Raw genomic sequence first — 22297 nt, forward strand, 5'->3', positions numbered from 1 at the left:
CCAGTCTCTTTTTAAAAAATACATTTTTATTGATTTTTAAAGAGAGAGGCAGAGAGAGATAGTAACATTGATGAGAGAGGAAGTTGTTGATTGGCTGCCTCCTGCAAGGCTCCTACTGGAGATCCAGCCCGCAATCCGGTCATGTGCTCTGACTTGGAAGGAATCGAACCGGCGACCTCTTGGTTCCTGGGTCGAAGCTCAACCGCTGAGCCACACCGGCCGGGCTGATAGTTCCTTTTTATATGAAATCCGGCCGTGTTCCCGGTCGGCAGGAATCGTGGTGGCCGAGCACGTGCCCAGCACGACAGGTGCTGTGTTTCTGGATTCCCTGTTCGACCCTTTTGGGGCCAGGTGCCAGGGCCACCTGACCAGAAGCTCCTGCTCCTGCAACAGGTGCGTCAAAGCCCCCGTGCCGCTGAGTGGATTGCGGCTGTGCGCCCTGAATCTTACGCAGGAAGCCGTGCCCGGCTGGCGTGTGTGGCGCTGCCCCAGGCCCAGCCCTGCCTTTCAGTGCTCCCCTCCGCTCCCCTCCAGGAGGGAGTCTGCGCTCCTTGGTGAGGCTCCTGGCACTTCTGGTCTGTGCCCGGCCTCGAGTGTCCTCTGCAGGCGCTGTCTCCTGGGCCCCGTTCAGGGTTCCGTGGGGTCCAGCTGCGTGCTTCACCCAGGAGAGGAGAGCCCTGTAAGCCGTGCTCCCCTAGTGTCGACTGGGCGAAATGCACCAGTTTCCGGATCAGACTGTTGAGAAGGTCTCCGTGGGCCAGGCAGCTGTCGGTGGTCATTTCGGCCCTGTGAGGTCAGGAACCATCAGAGAGCGTCACCAAAAGTTGCACGTGGGCGTCAGTCGGCTGATGGTCGGCCTGTGTCCCGGTCAGCAGTGCAGATGCGGTGCGGCCCGTGGAGACGTCACAGGACCGCCCTCCGGGATCGTGTCTTTGCAAACACATCACCTCTGTTTCTTCCTAAGGGATCAGCGGCCTCGTTGAAACACAAGCTGTGCATTGCCATCGTTCACGCTTTGTTTTCTTTGCTCTTTTCCGTGAGGCGTACCCTAAGTTTGCAGAATTAATAGAGACCCAATTGCCCCCACCTTTTCTGGGGACAGTTGTTTGATTGACAGTCAATCATCATATTGATAATAAAAACTGTCTTTTTTTTCTTTCCTCCCCAAAGGGTATATTTCCTGCCTCATATATTCATCTTAAAGAAGCAATCGTTGAAGGAAGAGGGTGAGTCTGGGCTTGATGTTCCCACGAAGGATGCAGCATTCGGCCTCGCTGCCCTTCCCATGCAGGGTCCTCGAGGGGCTTGGGCAGCGGGCGTGACTGGCCATGGGTGACAGGAGTTTTGGGGGAGGAAGAGGGACTTAGGGTTGTGTGCAACATGGTTGTGAGCCTTTGAAGAGTCTACAGTCAGCCCCCCACCTGCAGTCACTGTCCTTGAACCTGCTGTCGACTTTGGAGAGCATCCTAGTGCCCTGTGCTTCCTCGGGGAGCTGCCTCACCAGGCAGAGGCCGCGCGGTCCCCCGGCTCGGCAGGCATTTCCGGAAGACTCTGCAGGCTTTGGCACACGTGGAGTTTCGGGGGAACAACCAGTTGTTAAACTGGGACACAGTTTGTCCGGCTGTGACGTATGTTTTTTAGAGGTCATCCCAGTGTTGTACAAGGTCATTACAAGGGCACTGCAGCAGGGGAACCCAGGAGGCAGGAGTGAGAAATGACGAGCCAGGTGCGCCTGGGGGGAGAGAGGGAGCCTTCAGATGTTTTCCTTGTTTGTCTCAGCTACAGCTTCACTCTCAGTCACTCATGTAGGTTATCAAATTACTAATCAGATGATTGCCGCATAATGACGCCTCTCTGGCTGATTGCAAAATTGCCTCTCCAAGCCCCACACTTCCCCCGCGTGGAGGGCACCAGCTCAGCTCCCGAGGTCCATGAAAGCGGAGAAAGTCACTGAGAGGCATGCGTGTGATGGCCGGAGTGTGGTCTTCTTTTATACAGACGAGATGTTTTGCATGCAGGATTGAAAGTAAACAAATTAAAGGGGCGATGAAGAAGGCAAGCTGTGGGACTTTCACCCCCTTGTGGAAATGAATGAATAAGGGACGGCATCCGTGTTTTCCATCCGTCTCCATAGGCAACAGGGTAGCAGTCAGATCGTAGGTGATTAATTTTTAAAAAAATATTTTGATGAATACAAACAAATACATGGAAACTGTAATTATGAGGCATAAGAGTAAAGCGAACAAGAGATTATTTTAGCTCACAGCAAATAGAGTCGCACCCTGCCCGACAGAGAGACGGGCACAGAGGGACAGAGGCACCCTTGTCCTGTGCCTGGGGCTGGTGGAAGGTGGATGGAGAACTGGGGGAAGCTGGCAGCTTAGAAACAGGGTCCCTGCCGCTGCTTCCCGCCGCCTGTCACTGTTCTCCATGCTGTGACCGGCCCGGTCTCCCCTCCACTGCTCCCTCCCAAACCCACCTGCCTTTCCCTTCCCTCCCGGCCCAGAGCCTCCTGCCTTCAGACCACACGGGTGATCTCCTTCCTCCTCCTTCCTCCGTCCGCCTTCCCTTCTCCTGGTCCTGGTCGGGCATACACAGGAGGCAACCGATCGCTATGTCTCTCTCATCCAGGTTTCTCCCTCTCTTTCTCTCTCTCCCCCTCCCTCCTTCCCTGCCACTCTCCCTAAAAATCAACAGAAAAAAAATCCTTGGGTGAGGACTCACAAAAACAAAAAAATAAAACAAGGCAAAACAAAAACACCAGTGCTCGCTCACCTAGATCACGGGTTAAGGACAGGTCAGGGTTAACCTGTTGGGTGGAGAGAAAGGGGAAGGGGCTCATCAGAGTTGGGGTCAGGTGGAATGCCTGCGGCCATTTGGAAGCAGTGACCTGGCTCAGAGTTCGCCGCGGGTAACCGCTCCGGCGTTATCACGTAATGAGTTTTATGCTCCGTGGAAATGTAGAAGCCATCCTATTCCGAGCCTGCGTTTCAATGCCACACGGGTTGGTTGTAATTTGGGGCACGTCTGAGATAGATGGGTACAGGTGACGAAGGTACCTTCCGCCTCCCAGACCTTGACGTCCGGAGGACTTTTGCGGGTGTTACCCTCCTGCTTGGTCTGGGCTTGACATCGGAGGTGGACGGCTTGCACAGCGGGTCACAGACAAGCATTCTCAGGCTTTGTCCAAACACCACCTGTCGCGCTTAGAGACTCCTGTAGTCTTACGTGTGGCTCCAGCCCTGTCTGTGAATCTTCTCTTCTGTTTGCTGATTTGATCTATGGCCTGGGTTTGGAATTTACAGGTTTCCACTCGCAGGGATTACGGAGCCGTGAACTTAGCTGCCTCTCCGCCTCTCTCCCCAGGCAAGATGAAACGGTCATCCCCGGCGACCTGCCGCTCATTCAGGAGGTCACCACGACGCTCCGGGAGTGGTCCACCATCTGGCGGCAGCTCTACGTGGTGAGAGGCCGTGGAATCGCAGCTAAAAGAGTGACAGCGGTCTCTCTGGGCCTTTTCTATCCCCATCGATGTGTGCCCCCTCCCTTCCCTCCCCCCCACAACCCCCCTTGGAACCTCAAAAGCAGACCTGGGACCAGGCGATAGGCAGAAAAGGCAAAGAAAGCAGCATGGCTCGGATTCTGCTCAGCCTTAGGGGGTCGTGCGCCCTTTGACCTGCTCTGTGTGGGGGTGCAGCTGGTCTCGGCTTCCTTGTGTTGGAAGAGGGACAGGCTGCTTTGCTTTCCAAGAAGGACTGGGCAGTCCTTGCGACGGACCCTCAGTGTTTATATTTTGTTCTCGAAGACAAAAACCTGCTTTTAAACTGCAATAGGTGCTCATTTAGGGATTTGGTAGGAGATGGTTACTATTTTTTGTTTTGTTTTTTGGCCACTCGGCTGTTATCATTGGAGGAAACGACGTAGCCGTGTGGATTTAAGCGTGACTGTTAGAGGCGGGGGTCGTTTCCATTCTGGCTTCTTTGTCCATTTCTGCTGGTTGTGGAAAAAGTCTTCTTATTAATGCAGAGAGGTTGGGGCCATGGCATCTTCCATTTCCTATTCCCTCAGGGCACAAAAATTCATATTTGCAAAGATTACCTTTTGTTAGCCCTTATTTCTATTCCAGCTGCTGCTTTCTTCCCATATGCTAATGCTGTCAGCTCAGAGCTGGGAGCTGGGCTGTGCAGGGCCGGCAGCGCCTGGGTCTGGGAATCTGGACGCTTCCTGAGACCCCGCAGCTGCGCCCAGGCGGGCTCCTTGGTCTTCATTTTGCAGCCGCTTCCTGCACACGCACAGTAATGAGCAGTTGCCGTAATTGTTCATCACATGTTCTCCCAGACCTCATCGCGTCCAGTTAGCGACGAATGTTTTGTGTAAATCGGAGCAATTTTGTCGTTGCCGTTTCACATTTGACTTAGCAAATTTTAAACAAAATAATGCAGCAAAACAAACAGCTAGTGGATGCTGCCTCATGTGTTAGTGGACACGGTTTTATGTGATTTGTTTATTTTTAAAAAATATTTTTATTGATTTCGGAGAGGAAGGGAGAGGGAGAGAGATAGAAACATCTATGAGAGAGAAACATCAACATTGATCAGCTGCCTCCTGCACGCCCCTTAATCGGGATGGAGCCTGCAAACAGGGCCTGTGCCCTGACCAGGAATCGAACTGTGACCTCCGCCTTACTGGGGATGGAGCTTGCAACCAGGGCATGTGCCCTGACCAGGAATCGAACTGTGACCTCCCAGTTCATAGGTCGATGCTCATCCACTGAGCCACGTGGGCTGGGCAGTGGACAAGGTTTTAGCCATATTGCCCTGAAGCAGGCATTCCCAGTGGCTCCTTATGGCTCCTTTGAAAAAATTTTTATTTGCCTTTTATGGACCTACATTGTGGGATTTGTACAAAGCCAAAGATAAATGCTTATGCTATTTTTTTATTTTTTATTTTTGTGATTACTTTTTGCTTTACTGTGTTGTAGACAATTTAGCAAAATATTAAGGATGTTAGATAGTTGATAAGGCTTTAGAAAAATGGAACCGGGAGAATTAATAAAAGGGGAACAAAAACAATTTTTCAGTAAACCATTAATTTTGACCATTTAGTTTTCATTTAATAAATGAACATCAGGATCATACCATAAAGAAGAGTTCATGGGATGTGAGTGTGTAACATGATGATGGAGGTGGGGGTCTTAGGAACTCGTTGAAAGGCGGTGACATACTGGAAGTAGTGGGCGAGAGATTCAGGGATGTGGAGGAGACGCTACTTTAACAGGCAGCGATGATCACATTTAAATCTTTCATAGGGATCGTAGGGTTAGAATTTTACCGACTCAGGCGTCCCCTAGATTTCTTTTCACAGGAAGAACCACGGGGCTATTCTCCCTTTGGACGGTCCCTAGTTTCCTTGGCCAGTTGACGTCTCGCAGGTGCAGAACTGTGGCTCTTCTCTGTACCGTCCCTCCCTGGAGATGGGTGGACAGTGAGAGGAAGTGTGGATCCTGCACCTTCTTTGCGTTTCCCTTTTGGCTCCTCGACTGAGATCCTGCTTCTTGCAGGAGCCTCCCGCCTGTGTTGGCAGGACCTTGGTGCTCTGGGGCACTGCGAAGAGATGCCAGTCTGGGCAGGCGGGAGCTGTAGGCTCGGACTTACTCCGAAGGGGTCCGTGGTTGCCCCGTGGGCGTTATCCAGTGGGCTGGCTCTGAGGCTCTCGGGCACACCCGGCTCTGGTCGGCCTGTTGATTCAGAGGTGCCTCGTCTGCAATGCAGACACAATGTTGAGGGTCATGCATTACTTTTTTATTCTTTTCATCTTTTAGTGTCTGGTAGGAACCACATTCCACAGAACGTCTTTTTTTAAATTTTTAAATATATTTTTATTGATTGCAAAGAGAGGAAGGGAGAGAGAAATAGAAACATCAATGATGAGAGATCATCACTGATTGGCTGCCTCCTGCTCGCCCCCATTGGGGATCGAGCCCACAGCCCAGGCATGTGCCCTGACTGGGAATTGAACCCTGACCTCCTGGTTCATAGGTGACGGTCAACCACTGAGCCAGGCAGGCCGGGCTAAAATGCCTTTTAATCGGCATTTTAAGTTACATTCTATCCTATAAGGCATTCACTGCACGTGTATTTGGAAACCCCCCCCCCCCAGTTCTGGGTTATGCCAGAGCGTTGACCTTGGCTTCTCTGCCCCCTCCGTGCAGCAAGACAACAGGGAGATGTTCCGCAGCGTGCGGCACATGATCTACGACCTCATCGAGTGGCGGTCGCAGATCCTCTCCGGGACGCTGCCCCAGGACGAGCTCAAGGAGCTGAAGAAGAAGGTCACAGCCAAGATCGACTATGGAAACAGGTGTGTTCATTTGGAAGCTGATTTCATGCTTAAGCGATTCGGTGCGATAACATCGAAGCCTGGAGGAGACTAAACTCCTATTTTATCATAAAGCCAAACGTCTCACGGCCAGGCAGTGGCGTGGTTTTCATGTTTAAAGGGAGGAGATTTTTCTGTTGCATCTCGAACACCAGGAGTTTTCCGAGGCGCAGTAGAACCTGCTGTTCTCTTCAGGAAGCTGGGTGAGGGCCTGCCCTTTGCCTGGCGACCCCCGCCCCCACCCCCCAATGGGTTCTAGATACAGGATCTTTGACATTGTCACGTGAAACCCATTTCATGGCCACCTGCCTGAAAAACCCACCCTGTGGGCGCTTTGATGTTATTTTCCACGAGAGCATTGTATTTCCAGGTTATGTCCAGAGACCACCTGCCTCGTTTGGCTGCGGGAAGCTGCCGGAGTACCTGATGCGGGGACAGTGCAGTTAAGAAAGGAGGTGTTTCCAAAGGGGATTTACACTGTGGGCACTTTGATGTCATTTTCCATGAGAGCATTGTATTTCCAAGTTATGTCCAGAGACCACCTGGCTGCAGGAAGCTGCTGGAGTACCTGATGAGGGGACAATGCAGTTAAGAAAGGAGGTGTTTCCAAAGGGGATTTACTCCTTTCATGGGAAGCACAGTCGGTGGGAAGACAGTGTTTTGCCCGAGGAACTGGAGTGCGCTCCGTCATTTCTCTCTAGCCCGGGGCGCCGCACATAGCTCTCTAGGTCCTTCTTCAGGGAAAAACGGTATAAAATAGAAGCACAGTGTTGCACGTTTGATGTTAAAGTGGCTTCCGGGAAACATTTGACAAAAGCCATTTGATTAAAGTCAAGGACCCTCTTTCTAGGAAAACGCACGTATGGGACGCACACACGGCTTCGCATGTGATGTCTTGGGCGGTCCCAGCCCCCTTTCCTCAGTGGAGCTTCGGCGTCCAGGGTGTTCGTCTCTGACGGGCTCGATTCTCTTGTTCGGCTAAGATGCTCCTTGCTCATGATTCGGGGCCTCTGAGCAGTGGTTGCTGAGAAAGCCACAAAGAATGGTTGGCAGGAGGAAGTGCGTGGCAGGCCACTCCCTGTGATGGCACGTGGCATTCTGGGAGGAGCGTGGGTGCGGCCAGCAGAGGGTCCTGGCTCAGAATCCAGGCTCTGGGCTCCTCCAGGTGGCTCTCTGAGTTGAAGTGTCCTCCTTTGCGAAGTGGGTCTGGCCATCTGCCTTGGTAGGAGGTGGTGAGGCGTTGGTGGCAGGATGGATGTGCACAGCAGGTCGGCACCGGCCTGGGTCCGCTCCGCTCTGCAGGGTGCTGATTCTGTGTGGGGGGCTTTGTCAGCCTGGACCTTCTGGCCAGGCCTAAACCCAGGAGCTTAGCAGCTCTGCCCACACCCCAGTGGATCCCCTCCCCAACTCATTAGCATTGACTCCACCCACCTCAAAGCGACCCCGCCCACACAGCACTAACTGTCCAGGGGCCCTTGCAGGGCTGGGGGAAGCAGTAGAATTTGCAAAGACAACTAATGAGAGCTGACACGGCTGCCGTAGAAATCGTCTTCCTGTTCCTCTCGAGGCGCCGTAGTCATTGCAGGGACTGAGGCTGTGTCCACGCGGGACAGGGACTCTTTGCTTAAAAGCCTGTGTGCTCTCGTGCCCCTGACAGGCCGCCATGGGTCCTGCTTCACCATCAGTGAATTTGCTTAATTGATATTAAAAGGAAAAAGTTAGATTTCTGTGGTTGCTGTCCAAGCAGTGGACACTAAACCCACCTGACGCGTGGTCTTACTCCCATCACAGCGGACGCTGGGCGGCCCTCAGGGAAAGAAGCCGGGGGTCAGTTTGTCGGGATGGAGTCTTTATTGCCAAGTCCACGCTCCTCTTCACCTTGTGCCCATGAAAGACATTCTCTAGTGGAAATTTGTCTTTCTTTAAACAGACTTTCCTAGGTTTTATGGTTAAAAACATATGACAGTTTTCTGCTTCAATAGACTTGTGAATGGCAGGCAGGAAATCTCAAAGGTAAAGTGTCAGTCATCTGTGGTCTAGATCAGCGGTTCTCAACCTGTGGGCTGCGACCCCTTTGGGGGTCGAACGACCCTTTCACAGGGGTCGCCTAAGACCATCGGAAAACACATGTATAATTACATATTGTTTTTGTGATTAATCACTATGCTTTAATTATGTTCAGTTTGTAACAAATTGGGAGTCACCACAACATGAACTGTATTAAAGGGTCGCGGCATTAGGAAGGTCGAGAACCACTGGTCGAAATCCTCATGTTTTCGTACCACCGTGGCACAACCCTTTCTTTATATACTCACCTTTGTTCCTTAAATAGAAATGATCGTTAAAAAAAAAAAAAAAATCACCAAACCAGTTTGCTTGATTTGGGAAAAGGGAGAGAGTGTTGCCAAAAAAACATGTAGCTGTGGATGGACAGCTTTATCGGCCAGACGCGGCCAGACGCTGCTCACGGTTTCCGTCGGCTACTATATTTCACCATCTGGCCAGAAAGTTGCTTCCTGCTGTCGTGGATAACTTCCATATGTTTGGCGTTGAAACACGGAACCTGTTCATTGCAGATCTTCTGATGGGCTAGTGTAGGGATTAGAACTGACTCGAAGTAGAAGGACGCTGTGCGGTGGGACTCCCCGGAACAGATACAGCGTGTGGGTGCGTTAAGCCATTGATACTGTTCATATAGCAACTAATAATGCACTTGTCACTTGGGCTGATAGATCTGTGACATTTCTCACTGTAAGACAATGGAAGTTTTTGTTATTGATTTATTTTTTGAATTCCCAGGGAAGTGAGCTTGCAGAATTACGTTTCCTGAATATTTGTGGGTGACCCCGACTTTTGATGGTGTTTTTCTCTGCTCAGCTACTTGGACTGAAGGTGTGTTAGAAGTCAAAGCCCTTGGTCTTTGTGCCTGAAGTTCTGAGTTCTTGTTGTTCCAGAATTCTCGATTTGGACTTGGTGGTGAGAGACGAGGATGGGAACATCTTGGATCCGGAACTAACCAGCACCATCAGCCTCTTCAGAGCTCATGAAGTGGCGTCCAAACAAGTGGAGGAAAGGTTACAGGAAGAAAAGGTGTGCGCAGCGCTCTGCAGTCCGCCATTCACCTCTGGGCACTGCTCCCAGTAACAGCTTCAGCTCTAACGAGTCCAGCACCGGCCAAGCCAGGCTGTGCACTGAAAAGGACCCGCTCAGCACAGCCACACGGCGTGCTCCACAGGGTGGTGAACGGGGTGGGGCCTGCTGCCAGGCGCGGTGCGGATGGCCTGGAAGGATTCCATCCCTCTGTGTGCAGGGGTGTTAGCAGGCAGGGCCTTTTTATATTTATTTTTTATTTATTATTTAAAAATATGTTTTTATTGATTTTAGAGAGAGAGGAAAGGAGAGGGAGAGAGAGAAACATCAATGAGAGAGAGACATCGATCGGCTGCCTCCGGCACGCCTCCTCCTGTGGATCGAGCCCGCAACCCGGGCATGTGCCCTGATTGGGAATTGAACCGGGGACCTCTTGGTTCATTGGTTGGCGCTCAACCACTGAGCCACGCCAGCCGGGCGGGAGGCAGGATTCCAATGACATTTGTTCTCACCTCCTGGGAAACGACACTTGATTCTGCACAGCTTCTTGGCTATGTGTCGGGGTGACATTTTAAGCCCGATGGGGGCAGGAACACACGTCTTAGTGATCTTTCTCATCTTCCGTGGCCTTTCGAGGTATCCTGCGTAGAGAGTAGGTTTTTGGGGTCTGTGAAATGATTGCGGGTCTCTGAGGAAAGTACTCCGTCTGCGCCCCGATGGCTATGGCTGTCACCTGGGCTGCTGTTATGTTCCGCTGGCTGTGTGCCGGTTCTGAGAACTCAGGGACAAGGAAGTGACTGTGCCCGTGTGCTGGCGGGTTACGCCTGGCTTTCTGTTCTGTAGGAGATTAATAAAAGGGGAAGGGTTGGCGAAGAGTGTTGCTAATGTCGCCTTTCCACATTGCTTCCACTTCCAGTCCCAGAAGCAGAACATGGACATCAGCCGGCAGGCGAAGTTCGCCGCCACCCCCTCCCTGGCCTTGTTCGTCAACCTCAAAAACGTGGTGTGCAAAATCGGAGAGGATGCCGAGGTGCTCATGTCTCTCTATGACCCCGTGGAGTCCAAGTTCATCAGGTCGGTGCCATCCTGATGTCTTACTCCTACAAAGAGCCCTCGGGGACCCACGGGCCAGACTCCCCTCAAGTGGCTGACCCCTCTGCTTTTGGGACAGTGTGGTGGCAGGCAGCCCAGGCTCTGGGCCAGGGTCAGCCTTCTCCTGTACACGGGTACTTTTTTTCTAATATATCTTTATTGATTTCAGAGAGAGAACCATTGATGATAAATGATGAGAGAGCACCATTGATCAGCTGCCTCCTGCAGGCCCCTACTGGGGATCGAGCCTGCAACCCGAGCATGTGCCCTGACCAGGAATCAAAACCTGACCTCCTGGTTCATAGGTCGACGCTCAACCACTGAGCCACACCAGCCGGGCTTCATGGGTCTTTTACATTGGAGAGCTTCAGTCTTGCGAAGTTTCAGGGGCCCAGCGACTGCAGATGGAAGTAACACTTGTTTCCTCTGTTCCTGGGGGCGATAGACCCGGCTCCCCCACTCTCACGCTCCTCTTCATCCTCTTGTTTGAACCTCCCTTCTCTGTGACTGTCCCCGTGGGCAGTGTCTAGACCGGGGCCTGCCCTGTGGAGCCTCCCAGTTAATTGTTATGCAATGAAACGCAGTAAACCCCGTCTGGCACGCTGTCCTTGCTGGTGTGGTCCTCTCTTTCCCACTTCCTTGCTTTTGTCCCTTAGTATGACCTTCTCTTTGTCCAGATGGAAAGAAGGATGGTTTGAGTTATGTCTGAAGCATGTGTGTGGGTGTGGTGTGTGTGGTGTGTGTGGGTAAAACTCCAGTACCTTCACGCGTGTTACTCAAAATTTAAAAAGTGAGTGTGCACCAGGAAACAGACCGCGTGAGTGGATTTCACGCTCACTTCACATACGGGCTTTGTTTCTCCGGACACAGGCTCTGTCATACTTGGCTTGTCAGGCTGTGAAATAACGCAGTGTTTATTTCCTACCGTAAATGAGTGAGTGGGGAATTTTATTTATTTAAAAAAATACGTTTTTATTGATTTTAGAAAGAGAGGAAGGGAGAGGGCTAGAGAGATAGAAACCTCCATGAGAGAGAAAGCGACGTCAATGTGCTGCCTCCTGTATGCCCCCTACTGGTGATGGAGCCTGGGCATGTGCCCAGACTTCGAATTGAACCTCTTGGTTCATAGGTCAATACTCAACCACTGAGCCACAGTGGCCGGTTGAATGGTAAATTTTAGACTACAGTCATTCTCAATGACAAACATGCTTTAGAAGTAGTAAATGTTGAAATGCCATTTTCAGACAGGTCCTTTGTGATTATAACCCTAGACGCCCGGGGTTGAACCCGCCCCGGGGTTGTGTTTGGGGGGATCTCAGATGCCCCCGTGCGGGCAGTCTCTCTTCTCCTCCGTTAATGGAGCGGCAGCGGTGCTTGGCGTTGATACTGCTCAATGCCCGTGGTTGTCTGCTCTGTGAACCTCCGTGGTATTAACCATAAGCCAGCGTGGCTGAGCCCTGAGCGCCCTGTTATCGATGGAAAAATTAATTTGCTTTTCTTTCTTTCTCTTTCCAGTGAGAACTACCTGGTTCGCTGGTCCAGCTCAGGATTGCCTAAAGACATAGACAGATTACATAACCTGCGGGCTGTTTTCACTGTAAGTGTGTCCGGCGGTGTTGGGTAGAGTCGCTCAGCGTTCTAATGACTGTGTTTAATGACCCCCGCTCTGACCTCTCCCCACACGGGCACATGGTTCTTGGCATGCCCGTCATGCATGGTCATGTCGTCATAATGACCCCCTTCCCGGAAGTCCTCTGGGTCCCTAGCTTCCCGTAGCATCTCCCGAGCAAAGACCGCCGGCGTTACCAGCACACATCTCTCCAACGCGGACGCAGGTTCCCCCGACGCTGACTGACTATAGTTACCCAGCTCCTCTCTGGTCCGGAGCTACTTACTAAAATGCTAAAAGCTGCTTAGGAACGCGTCTCGATGCCTCTTCCCGCCCTCTGTCCCAGTGGAACCCGAATTGAGAGACAGGGCTCCGGATAATGTATGGAAATTCACGTTTCTAGGACCTCGGCAGCAAAGACCTGAAGAGGGAGAAAATCAGCTTCGTCTGTCAGATCGTCCGCGTGGGCCGCATGGAGCTGAGGGACAACAACACGCGGAAGCTGACCTCGGGCCTGCGGCGGCCCTTCGGCGTGGCCGGTAACCATGTCTCCTTGTCCTTGCGGGTCTCAAGGTCATCACGCTGACCCCGAGGGGAGCTGCTGCTGGATACTGCATTGGTCAGCTCTTCTGTGGGAGAGAAAATAACCTGTCGGTTCTGTCCCCGGTGGGTTCCTGGCCAGGGGCTGCGCAGGGTGCCGCCCGAGGGGCGCGTGCCAATCAGGTGCTTGGTTTCAAAGTGGCCCCCTCTCCTGGGGGCACCCTGGCCCTCATGCTCAGCCTGGAGGGCAGCCTGGCCTTGGAGGTGGTCAGGCCTTCTGGACCTGGCCATGGATTGGCTTAGGAGTGAATTGGCAGCGAGTGGTCAGCAGCCAGGGGGACACAGGCTCCGCCTCCGTGTCTGTGCTGGGCTCCGTCTTGTTCGGTGGCCGCCCAGGAGGAGGGAGAGCCCGGCTGGCCCTGCCCAGCAGAGCTGTCCGTGGCCCGGGAAGCTCTGCTGAGTTGCCTCTTTGGCTGTCACTCATTTCTCACCGTTTGCAGAGGGGGGTTGCCGGGCAGGGCCCCGCCCAGCCCTCTGTCTGTCCTCGTGCTTTCTGTGCGCCTTGGGATTCCTGTGATGTGTCCGTGGGGAGGGTTCTTTCACTTTTTTTTTTGTATTTTCATTGATTTCAGGGAGGAAGGGAGAGGGAGAGAGAAATAGAAACATCAGTGATGAGGGAGAATCACTGATTGGCCGCCTCCTGCACGCTCCCTTGTGGGGATTGAGCCCACAACCCGGGCATGTGCCCTTGACCAGAATCGAACCTCAGCCTGACGCACTATCCACTGAACCACACCGGCTGGGGTGGTCGTGTTCCGGACACGTGGCTGGGTTTCTCACAGGAACAGCAGGGAGGCCTTCCTTGCCTGCGCTACCAGGAAGCTCGGGCCCAGCTTCGTTTTGTCGTTTTGTTTTTAACCCCCTCTAAGCAGGCTTCGTTTTCAGAACGGTTTTAGGTTCATAGCAAAGTTCAGCAGAAAGTATGGAGATTTCAGAATGTTTCCGCCTCCTCCCCTCCTCCCACAGGCAGCGCCTCCCCCCTCTCACAGCCCCTCCCCCACGTTACGTTTGCTGCCACGGATGAGCCCCATGGCCGCGCCCTCGCCACCCAGAGCCCACGTTTACAGCAGGGCTCCCCTTGCTGTTGCCCGTCCTGTGGGTTTTGATAAATGTCCAATGACTTGTACTCCCCACTTAAGTATCAGACCCAGTTTTCACTGCCCTGAAAGCCCTCTGTGCTCTGCCTGGATTTTTCTGGAAAAACATATCCAGCCATTTAAGTAAATGATTGACTCCTTCCCAAGATTCAGTAACATGCGTTGTGAGGCAGCACATGCCCCTGTTTACTTCCAGCCGGCTCTGGCGTGGGGTCTGCTCTGGCGTGGGGTCTGCCCTGGCGTGGGGTCTGCCCTGGGGTGGGGTCTGCTCTGGCGTGGGGTCTGCCCTGGCGTGGGGTCTGCCCTGGCGTGGGGTCTACTCTAGTGTGGGGTCTACTCTAGTGTGGGGTCTGCCCTGGCGTTGGGTCTGCCCTGGTGTGGGGTCTGCTCTGTTGAGGGGTCTGCACTGGACTCCGTGGTGAGTGAAATCTTGAGGGTACGGCTGCCTTTTGCGAGGTCCCCCGAGCACGGATTCAGGAATCCTGTCACGTTTCCATTCCTCACCTCCTGAATACGTGCATGAACATTGCACCTCTATTTTTCAGAACCTGTCGCACCTCTTATGGGTAATCTCATATTATGGTTGAAGCACCTGTAATTTTTCAGGATCCCTATTTCTCTTTGCCGCCTCTAGGGTAGTTTTAAGGAGATATTTTATTCTTCCCTCTGATGCATTGGGCTTCCCTGAAGTGACCAGAGCGGTCACTGACAGTGTGTGTTCGGGGGCCCTTCCCACCCGCTGCTGTGAAGGCTGCGTTGTCAGGCACCAGGACAGTGATGAGTTCCTGTGAGAGCACCGACTCCCCAAGCCCAGTCCATCCCAGCCAGGCCGACCGCTTTCCCTTCCTTGTTTATTTTTATGTTAATCCTCACCCAAGGATAATTTTCCCATTGATTTTTTTTAGAGAGAATGGAAGGGGGGAGGGCAGGGGGGAGAAAGAGAGGAGGAAGGGGGAGAGAGAGAAACATCGATGTGAGAGAGACACATTGATTGGTTGCCTTCCGCACACACCCTGACCAGGGCAGGGATCGAACCTGCAACCCAGGTACATGCCCATGACCGGGAATGGAACCCATGACCCGTTGGTGCCTGGGCGGACACGCCAACATCGAGCCCACAGGCCAGGGCAGCTTTCCCTTCCTGTAGATTACTGTGGGATCTTCCCAGCTCCACATGTGGACTTGTGTGTGGGATGAAAACGATTTATGTTTTGATTGGCGTGGCGTTTCCATGGATGTGTGCATTTTTCAAAACTCAGTGAACTAGAGTACAATCTGTGCATTTAATTTACATTTTTTATAAAGACAAAGGTCAAAGGATCCTTTCCCCGCAGACTCTCCCTGAGCCCCACTTCTCCCCTGTGGCCTCACCCCTCTACGAACCCTTCCATCGCAGATCCCTCCGCACACACACAATTGAATGTATTTGCCACCTGGCCAGACTATAGAGACCCCGAAGTAACAGCTGTATTTCCCCACGACCTGCTGCTCCAGCCACAGACGGGAAGGTGGGCTCGGGGAATCACCATCCCAGTTGAGGTCCTCCACCACCCCTGCCAGGGCTTAGGTCAGGGGTCCTCAAACTTTTTAAACAGGGGGCCAGTTCACTGTCCCTCAGACCGTTGGAGGGCCGGACTATAGTTTAAAAAAAAAACTATGAACAAATTCCTATGCACACTGCACATATCTTATTTTGAAGTAAAAAAACAAAACGGGAACAAATACAATATTTGTATTTGCATGTGGCCCCCGGGCCGTAGTTTGAGGACCCCTGGCTTAGGTACTCGCTTTTCTAGAACATTCCAACCCACAAAGTCCTCCCGGGAGGTGCCCTGCTAGGGGGCCCGTCGGATCCCAGGCAAAGGGATTGATTATGTGGAACTCTGCCCTTGGAGCCCCGCCCCCACTTGGCCAGTGTTTCGGAGACTGTAATTCATCTTTCAAACGGGGAGATGAGTGATCTGACTGTAAGAAACTTGTGCCACGCGGCTCACCCCGCTGTGTGTCAGCGGGCGCTCTGCTGTTCCTTCGTTTGTTTGTTTGTTTTTCTCTGATGATGGCATGTCAGCAAAACAATCCCTGTTCTGTTCTTGTCCCCAGTGATGGATGTAACAGATATAATAAATGGAAAAGTAGACGACGAGGACAAACAGCATTTCATCCCCTTCCAGCCGTAAGTATGGAGCCCTCCGCATGCGCAGCGGGTGCCCCAGAGCAGCGTGTGCTGGTGACAGTGATCTTCATGGTTAAGTCGGTCCGGTCAGCACACGCAGGGATGGGTTCTTTGGAAATAACGAAGAGTCCGTGTAGTCACTGCTGTAGCGCATGGAATTTTTGTAGCCAGCAGAGAACCCTGGGTTCGAAGTTGGTCCTGCAGGTAGAATACTTTCCATGTGATCCCGGAATCGCCTTATCACGCAGGACACGTAGAATTTCGATTCCCTCCGAGCGTGGATGTTTCTTTATGTAATTGATTTATTCTCGTAGCAATTCACATTCTCCAAATACAGTGCTTTCAGATTCCTCACAGGAGGCTGCTGTTCCTAAAACAGCAGACCAAACCAGAGAATGATGGATGCTTTCCTAGAGCGAGGAATGACTCCTCCACGCCCGTGCTCAGGCCGCGGGCGCTCCTGTCTCGGTTGTTGCTCAGCGGCCTGGATCCGCACCCACTTTGAAGGATTTGTCTGTTCGGACAGATGTCTGTAGAGAGGCGGGGGCCTTGGGAGGCACCTGGAGGAGACTCGTTCGATCGATGCTCCGATGTGAAGGCAGATCCCGTAGAAAAGGCTGAAAGGCCTGGTGTCATTTCCCTGGAGATAACGCAAGAGGGTGTCCAGGGAATGGTGAGCCGTCACTCTGCGGGCAACCCTGCCCCTCAGACGGGGCCCAGAAAGGAGGAGGAATTAGAGTGGGCGAGGCCACGTGTCAGACAGCTTCCCCGGGGTGTGCACTCTCGGAAGAATAGATGACAAGGAAGAACCGGCACAGGGCCTGTCCCGGTTCTGTCTCTTCTCCTCTTTTCTGGTTTGGCTTTAGTGGCCTCAGACCCCAGACAGGTTTTATTGTAGAAGTTGCACACCGTCTGCAGGTGCTGGCTGCGGGGGTTTGCAGGCAGGTGGGTGGCTGCAGGAGGCCTGTCCCGGGCCGGGGTGGGCTGGGCAGCAGATGTGGGGTGCACCTCCGTTGGCACCAGCAACCCTTGCCCGACGGACCAGCCCACTCAGCCCAGGACTGACCCCGGCTTCTAGCTGAGAGTGGAAGGGGGAGCTCTTTAGGTAGGTGATCTGGTCGGACAGCGTCCAGAAGCCTGGCTCAGCAGACAGCGCTGCAGTCTTTTCGACAGAAGAGCAGGAACCCCTGCAGTGTTGGCTTGGAGGGCGGTTCCCCTCTAGGAATCTCCCCACAGGAGGCCGAGGCCCGATGTGGCTTCTATTTTTCTGTCCAGTCCAGCAACCACCAGCCATGTGGGCTGTTTCAGTGAATGGAAATTAAATGCAATTAGATATTCAGCTCCTCAGTCACACGCATCCCTTTTAGCGTGTCCAGTGCTAACGTGTCCATAGGCTGTGGCTCCCATATGGGTCAGCGCAGGTATGGGACATGTCCATCATTGCAGAATAGTCTATGGCAGCGGTTCTCAACCTGTGGGCCGCGCCCCCTTTGGGGGTCGAGCGGCCCTTTCACAGGGGTCGCCTAAGACCATCGGAAAACACATATATCATTACATATTGTTTTTGTGATTAATCACTATGCTTTAATTATGTTCAATTTGTAACAATGAAATTGGGGGTCACCACCACATGAGGAGCTGTATTAAAGGGTTGCGGCGTTAGGAAGGTTGAGAACCACTGTTGTATGGGGCGGAGCTGCTCTGGAATCACACCCAGTGCATCTAGTTACAGAGGAGCCCTTGCACAATCTGGAAGATTCCTCCGTGCACAGGGGGGATGTCATTTTTGAACACGGGCAGCTATGGAGGTAAAATACAAGACACACCTTTATAAGATGATGATATTAAGCTGCTTCCTTTGCCCGCTGAAAAGCTAGGGGTTTCGATTCTTAGTTGTAGACGCGCTGATCTCAATTTCACTGGGATGTGTTACGAGCTACTCAGGACAGTTTTCTTTTACTTTATTTTTTAAAAATATGTTTTTATTGATATTTAGAGAGAGAGAGGAAGAGAGAAGGATAGTGAGAAACATTGACCGGCTGCCTCCTGCATGCCCCCTACTGGGGATGGAGCCCGGGACCCAGCATGAGCCCTGACCAGGAATCGAACCGGTGAGCTCTTGGTTCATGGTCGATGCTCAACCACAGAGCCACGCCGGCCGGGCTGCCCAGTTCTCTTTAATGCTGTTGTGTATATGAGACCTGGGAGTGTCTGGAGGCCCAGTTGTAGCATTTAGTGGGAATCGCCCATTGCCTGCCCGCGACTTCTGGGAAAAGTCAAAGAAAAGAAAATAAAACACGTGTTCCTGGTTGAAAATGTAGGGGATTCGATTCTTAGTTGTAGATGGGCTGATCTCAGTTTCACTGGGACGCGTTATGAGCTACTCAGGACAGTGAAGTGCCACCATCCTTTTCTGCCTTTTAGCGAGACATCCACTTTACAAAGTGTTATTACAGGGTGAGCTCTTCCTGTGATTTGAAACTCAAACTCCTTGCTCCACCAAAGGAAGGCTGATCACGTACAGTGGATATTTGCAGCGTTAGGAACAAACCGCAGCTTTTAGGTGCAGAATAAGCGATGAAACCCGCTCTTTGGGAAATGCATGCTAATGACACCGTTTTTTTGCTCCATTAAAACTGATGTATGATGGTGCAGGGTAAGTTTAGGGAAGGGAAGCGCAGTCCCTCTCTCTCTCGCTGTCTGTCTGGTCACTGGGGGAGTCAGTGTAAACAGTCCTCAGCTCCTGAGCAATGGGGCTCAGTGATGAATAGCACTCGCCCTTGGTCCTAGAAATGAGGTTAAACATGGTGCACACGACGGATTTCCTCGCTCGTTGCATAGTGTCCCGGCTGTGCCACACCGCCTTTTGCTCTGCTCACGTCTATGAAAGGGTCCTCATTCATGAGCCCTGAAAACATTGATGGACCCATTCATACTTATTATTATTTTATCCTCACCCGAGGATATTTTTCCCATCGATTTCGAGAGAGAATAGGAGAGAGGGAGGAGGGGGGAGGGACAGAGAGAAACATTGATGTGCATGAGAGAGAGACATCGATTGGTTGCCACCCACACACACCTTGACCAGGGCCGGGGATCAAACCCACAGTCTAGGTATGTGCCCTTGACCGGGAATGGAACCCTCGACCTTTTGGTCCAACTGGCCAGGGCTCACATTCATAATTACGCCACGAATTTCACGTTCCAGGGATGGTCGTTGGAGTCTCCAAGACTGTGCCATTCTTTTCCCATTGAGTACACGGCCCTTTGGAGCGCCACCCAAGTGGTGGCAGGGATCCTTTTTAAAAAAATCTTGATTTTGCTTTTTCCCTTCAAACCACCTGCCCCTTGCCCTACTACGCTAGGCTTCAGAATGATTGAAATGGAAGGAATGTCCATAAATTTCCTTGGGATTAAATGCCACCCAACTGCGTACTTTCCGATTAGCTCCCTTTTTACTGCTTAGGAGAAGGGGGTGTGGTCTGGTGCCCGCTTGTTTCCCGGGGATAGGGTCGACCTCGTTTGCTGTACTGTTCTCGTGTGGTTCGGCATTTTCCTGATCAATGCTCTCCCCTGTCTCTCTTGTCACCTATCCTGTCCTTTGTCGTGCGTTGACTCACGATGACTCTCTCGCACTCGGTGACGATGATCTCTTGTGTTCCCTTGTTACCGTGACCTCTGGGTCTCTGTGCCCCTTTGTCTCCTGTGGTCTTGGTCGTCCCGTGCCCTCCAGGCTCGCGTTGGACGACGCCATTCGACACAAGCCGCTGAACGTGTCATCCCGTTTTTCACCCAGGGTGGCAGGGGAGAATGACTTCCTACAGACGGTTATAAACAAAGTCATTGCTGCCAAAGAAGTCAACCACAAGGGCCAAGGTACGTATTCTGTTGTTTTGTTTCTGTAAATGTCCACTGGCTTGAGTTTGGACAGTGCCGTGTGGTTTGCATTTTAGTTTGATGATGATCATGACGATGGTGATGATGATAATAAATACAATGATGAAGATGATGACAATTGTGATGGTGGTGATGATGATGAGGAGGAGGAGGAAGAGGGTGGTAATGATGGTGGTGATGATGGTGAGGGGGAGGAGGAAGAGGGTGGTAATGATGATGGTGAGGGGGAGGAGGAGGTGGAGAATGGTGATGATAGTGATGGTGGTGATGATGGTGAGGGGGAGGAGGAAGAGGGTGGTAATGATGATGGTGAGGGGGAGGAGGAGGTGGAGAATGGTGATGATAGTGATGGTGGTGATGATGGTGGTGATGGTGACAAGGAGGAGGAAGAAGAGGATGGTGGTGATGGTGATGTTGATGGTGGTAGTGATGATGGAGATGACGATGGAAATGATGATGGTGGTGGTGGTGATGATGGTGAGGGGGAGGAGGAGGTGGAGAATGGTGATGATAGTGATGGTGGTGATGATGGTGGTGATGGTGGTAGTGATGATGGAGATGACGATGGAGATGATGATGGTGGTGATGATGGTAAGGAGAAGGAGGAGGAGGAGAATGGTGATGATAGTGATGTGATAATGGTGGTGATGATGGTGACAAGGAGGAAGAAGATGAGGATAGTGATGATGGTGGTGATGATGATGGTGATGACGATGTTGATGATGGTGATGATGGCACCCGGGGATAATGTCTGTAGTCGTTTGCCTGACAAAGGACAGAGTAGGTGACAAGAGAGACAGGGAAGAGCATTATGAAGGTTTTCTTGCTGATCATCCTTGTAAGCTTTGCTAAGAGCCAACTTCCTTGATGTGAGGGTTCGACAGAGTGGGAAACAATTAAGCCTTTGGAAATCAGAGTTGATGAGACTAGAAGCGACTCATCCGTTTGCCTTCCCCAGTCCTACCCAGCCGCTCCTTTCATCCTAATCATTTTGAAAAGCACTTGAATGGCCTCACAGGAGCACAGAGTAACCGTCTCCGGCTGTTATTTCACTTGCTGTTTAGAGAAACATGAGGTGCTCGACATACCCACCTCCGCACGGGCTCCTGTCGCAGCGTTCCTTGCCGGTGTCGGCCTAATCGCTGCCACTTTGTTTTCGGAGACGCCCCCTCCCGCCCCCCGAGATCGTGGGCTCATTTTGCCCTCCTTCCCCTTCAGTTTTGTGATGGAGGGATTTCTCCTTCCCGCGGCCCGTCTAACACTCATCATTTTTAATCCCACACTGACAAGCTCCCCAGCAGCTGCCCTTCTGTTGGCAGAGGCGATGAATCAGTCACCTCGGCTGGTGACAGCTGGCACTCGGCGGCCGTGAGGCTCCGGAAAACAACTGTTTACCCAGGCCCTGCGCAGCGAGGGAAGGCGCCCGCAGAGCCCTCCTGCCTGAGGCTGCTTCTCGCACCTGGGGAAGCCCACTTCTCAGCCCCTGATTCGATGGAGACTTCCCGTGAGCCCCTAGCGCTCAGGGAGCAACCCCGATGCATCGTCTAGTGAGCTGTGTGGGTAGCGTGTAAGGAACAGTCCCCTTGATTCCCTTCCCATCGCTCTCAGGGAGGGTGGATTGAGTCCGAGGAGCCCACCTTCTGCAGTAGGGGGACCTTGGCTGTGAACTACCGCCTCCCTGGCAACCATCCGTGAAGCAAAAACCCCAACCCCAACGTCATGAAATGCAACCTCTCTAGACAGAGCCTTTTCTTTTTTTTTTAAGTCAGTCTCTGGGGTGGGCCCAGGCACCTGCATTTTTTTAAAAATATGTTTGTATTGATTTTTAGAGGGAGAGGAAGAGAGAGGGAGGGAAAGATAGAAACATTGGTGACAGAGAAACATCATCGGTTGGCTGCCTCCCACAGACCCCCTACTGGGGATCGAGCCTGAACCCCAGCCATGTGCTTTGACCGGAAATCGAACCATGACTTCCTGGTTCATGGGTGCAGGCTCAACCACTGAGCCACCATCATCATCACCATCCTCCTCTTCCTCCTCCCCATCGTCTCCATCCTCATCATCTCCATCATCACTACCACCATTACCGATGGCAGACAGAGCCGTGTCTAGCTAACCCAGGAGTCATCATCTCAGAGCCCTTTACAAACCATGGGGAGGTCCAATGGCAGCTGTATCTCTGGAGCCACTGTCAGCTTGGGCCCCAGGCCCCTAGCTGCCCTCGGCTCTCCTGCTCTTAGATCCTCCGTGTTGATGAGCTTGTATTATTCAGTCACAGGAAGAGCGAAGAGCAGGGCCGGCCCTGTCCCGGTGGGGCTGGCCTGGTCCTGTGGGGCCGGCCCTGTCCCATGGGGCTGGCCC

General features: G+C 52.4%; 1 protein-coding gene across 1 annotated transcript in view; it reads left to right on the forward strand.

The window, feature by feature from the left end:
• The window catches only part of DOCK1 (dedicator of cytokinesis 1), a 264303-nt gene that overhangs the window by 4865 nt on the left and 237141 nt on the right, over positions 1-22297 (forward strand). The window contains exons 3-11 of the mRNA XM_014530148.1: positions 1171-1226; positions 3367-3463; positions 6212-6360; positions 9333-9468; positions 10385-10542; positions 12076-12157; positions 12573-12708; positions 15967-16039; positions 19773-19915. Coding sequence (XP_014385634.1) covers positions 1171-1226; positions 3367-3463; positions 6212-6360; positions 9333-9468; positions 10385-10542; positions 12076-12157; positions 12573-12708; positions 15967-16039; positions 19773-19915 — 1030 coding nt within the window. The remainder of the gene's footprint in view (positions 1-1170; positions 1227-3366; positions 3464-6211; positions 6361-9332; positions 9469-10384; positions 10543-12075; positions 12158-12572; positions 12709-15966; positions 16040-19772; positions 19916-22297) is intronic.

This window comes from Myotis brandtii, unplaced genomic scaffold (assembly GCF_000412655.1).
Source record: "Myotis brandtii unplaced genomic scaffold, ASM41265v1 scaffold725, whole genome shotgun sequence".
Classification (NCBI taxonomy): Eukaryota; Metazoa; Chordata; class Mammalia; order Chiroptera; family Vespertilionidae; genus Myotis; species Myotis brandtii.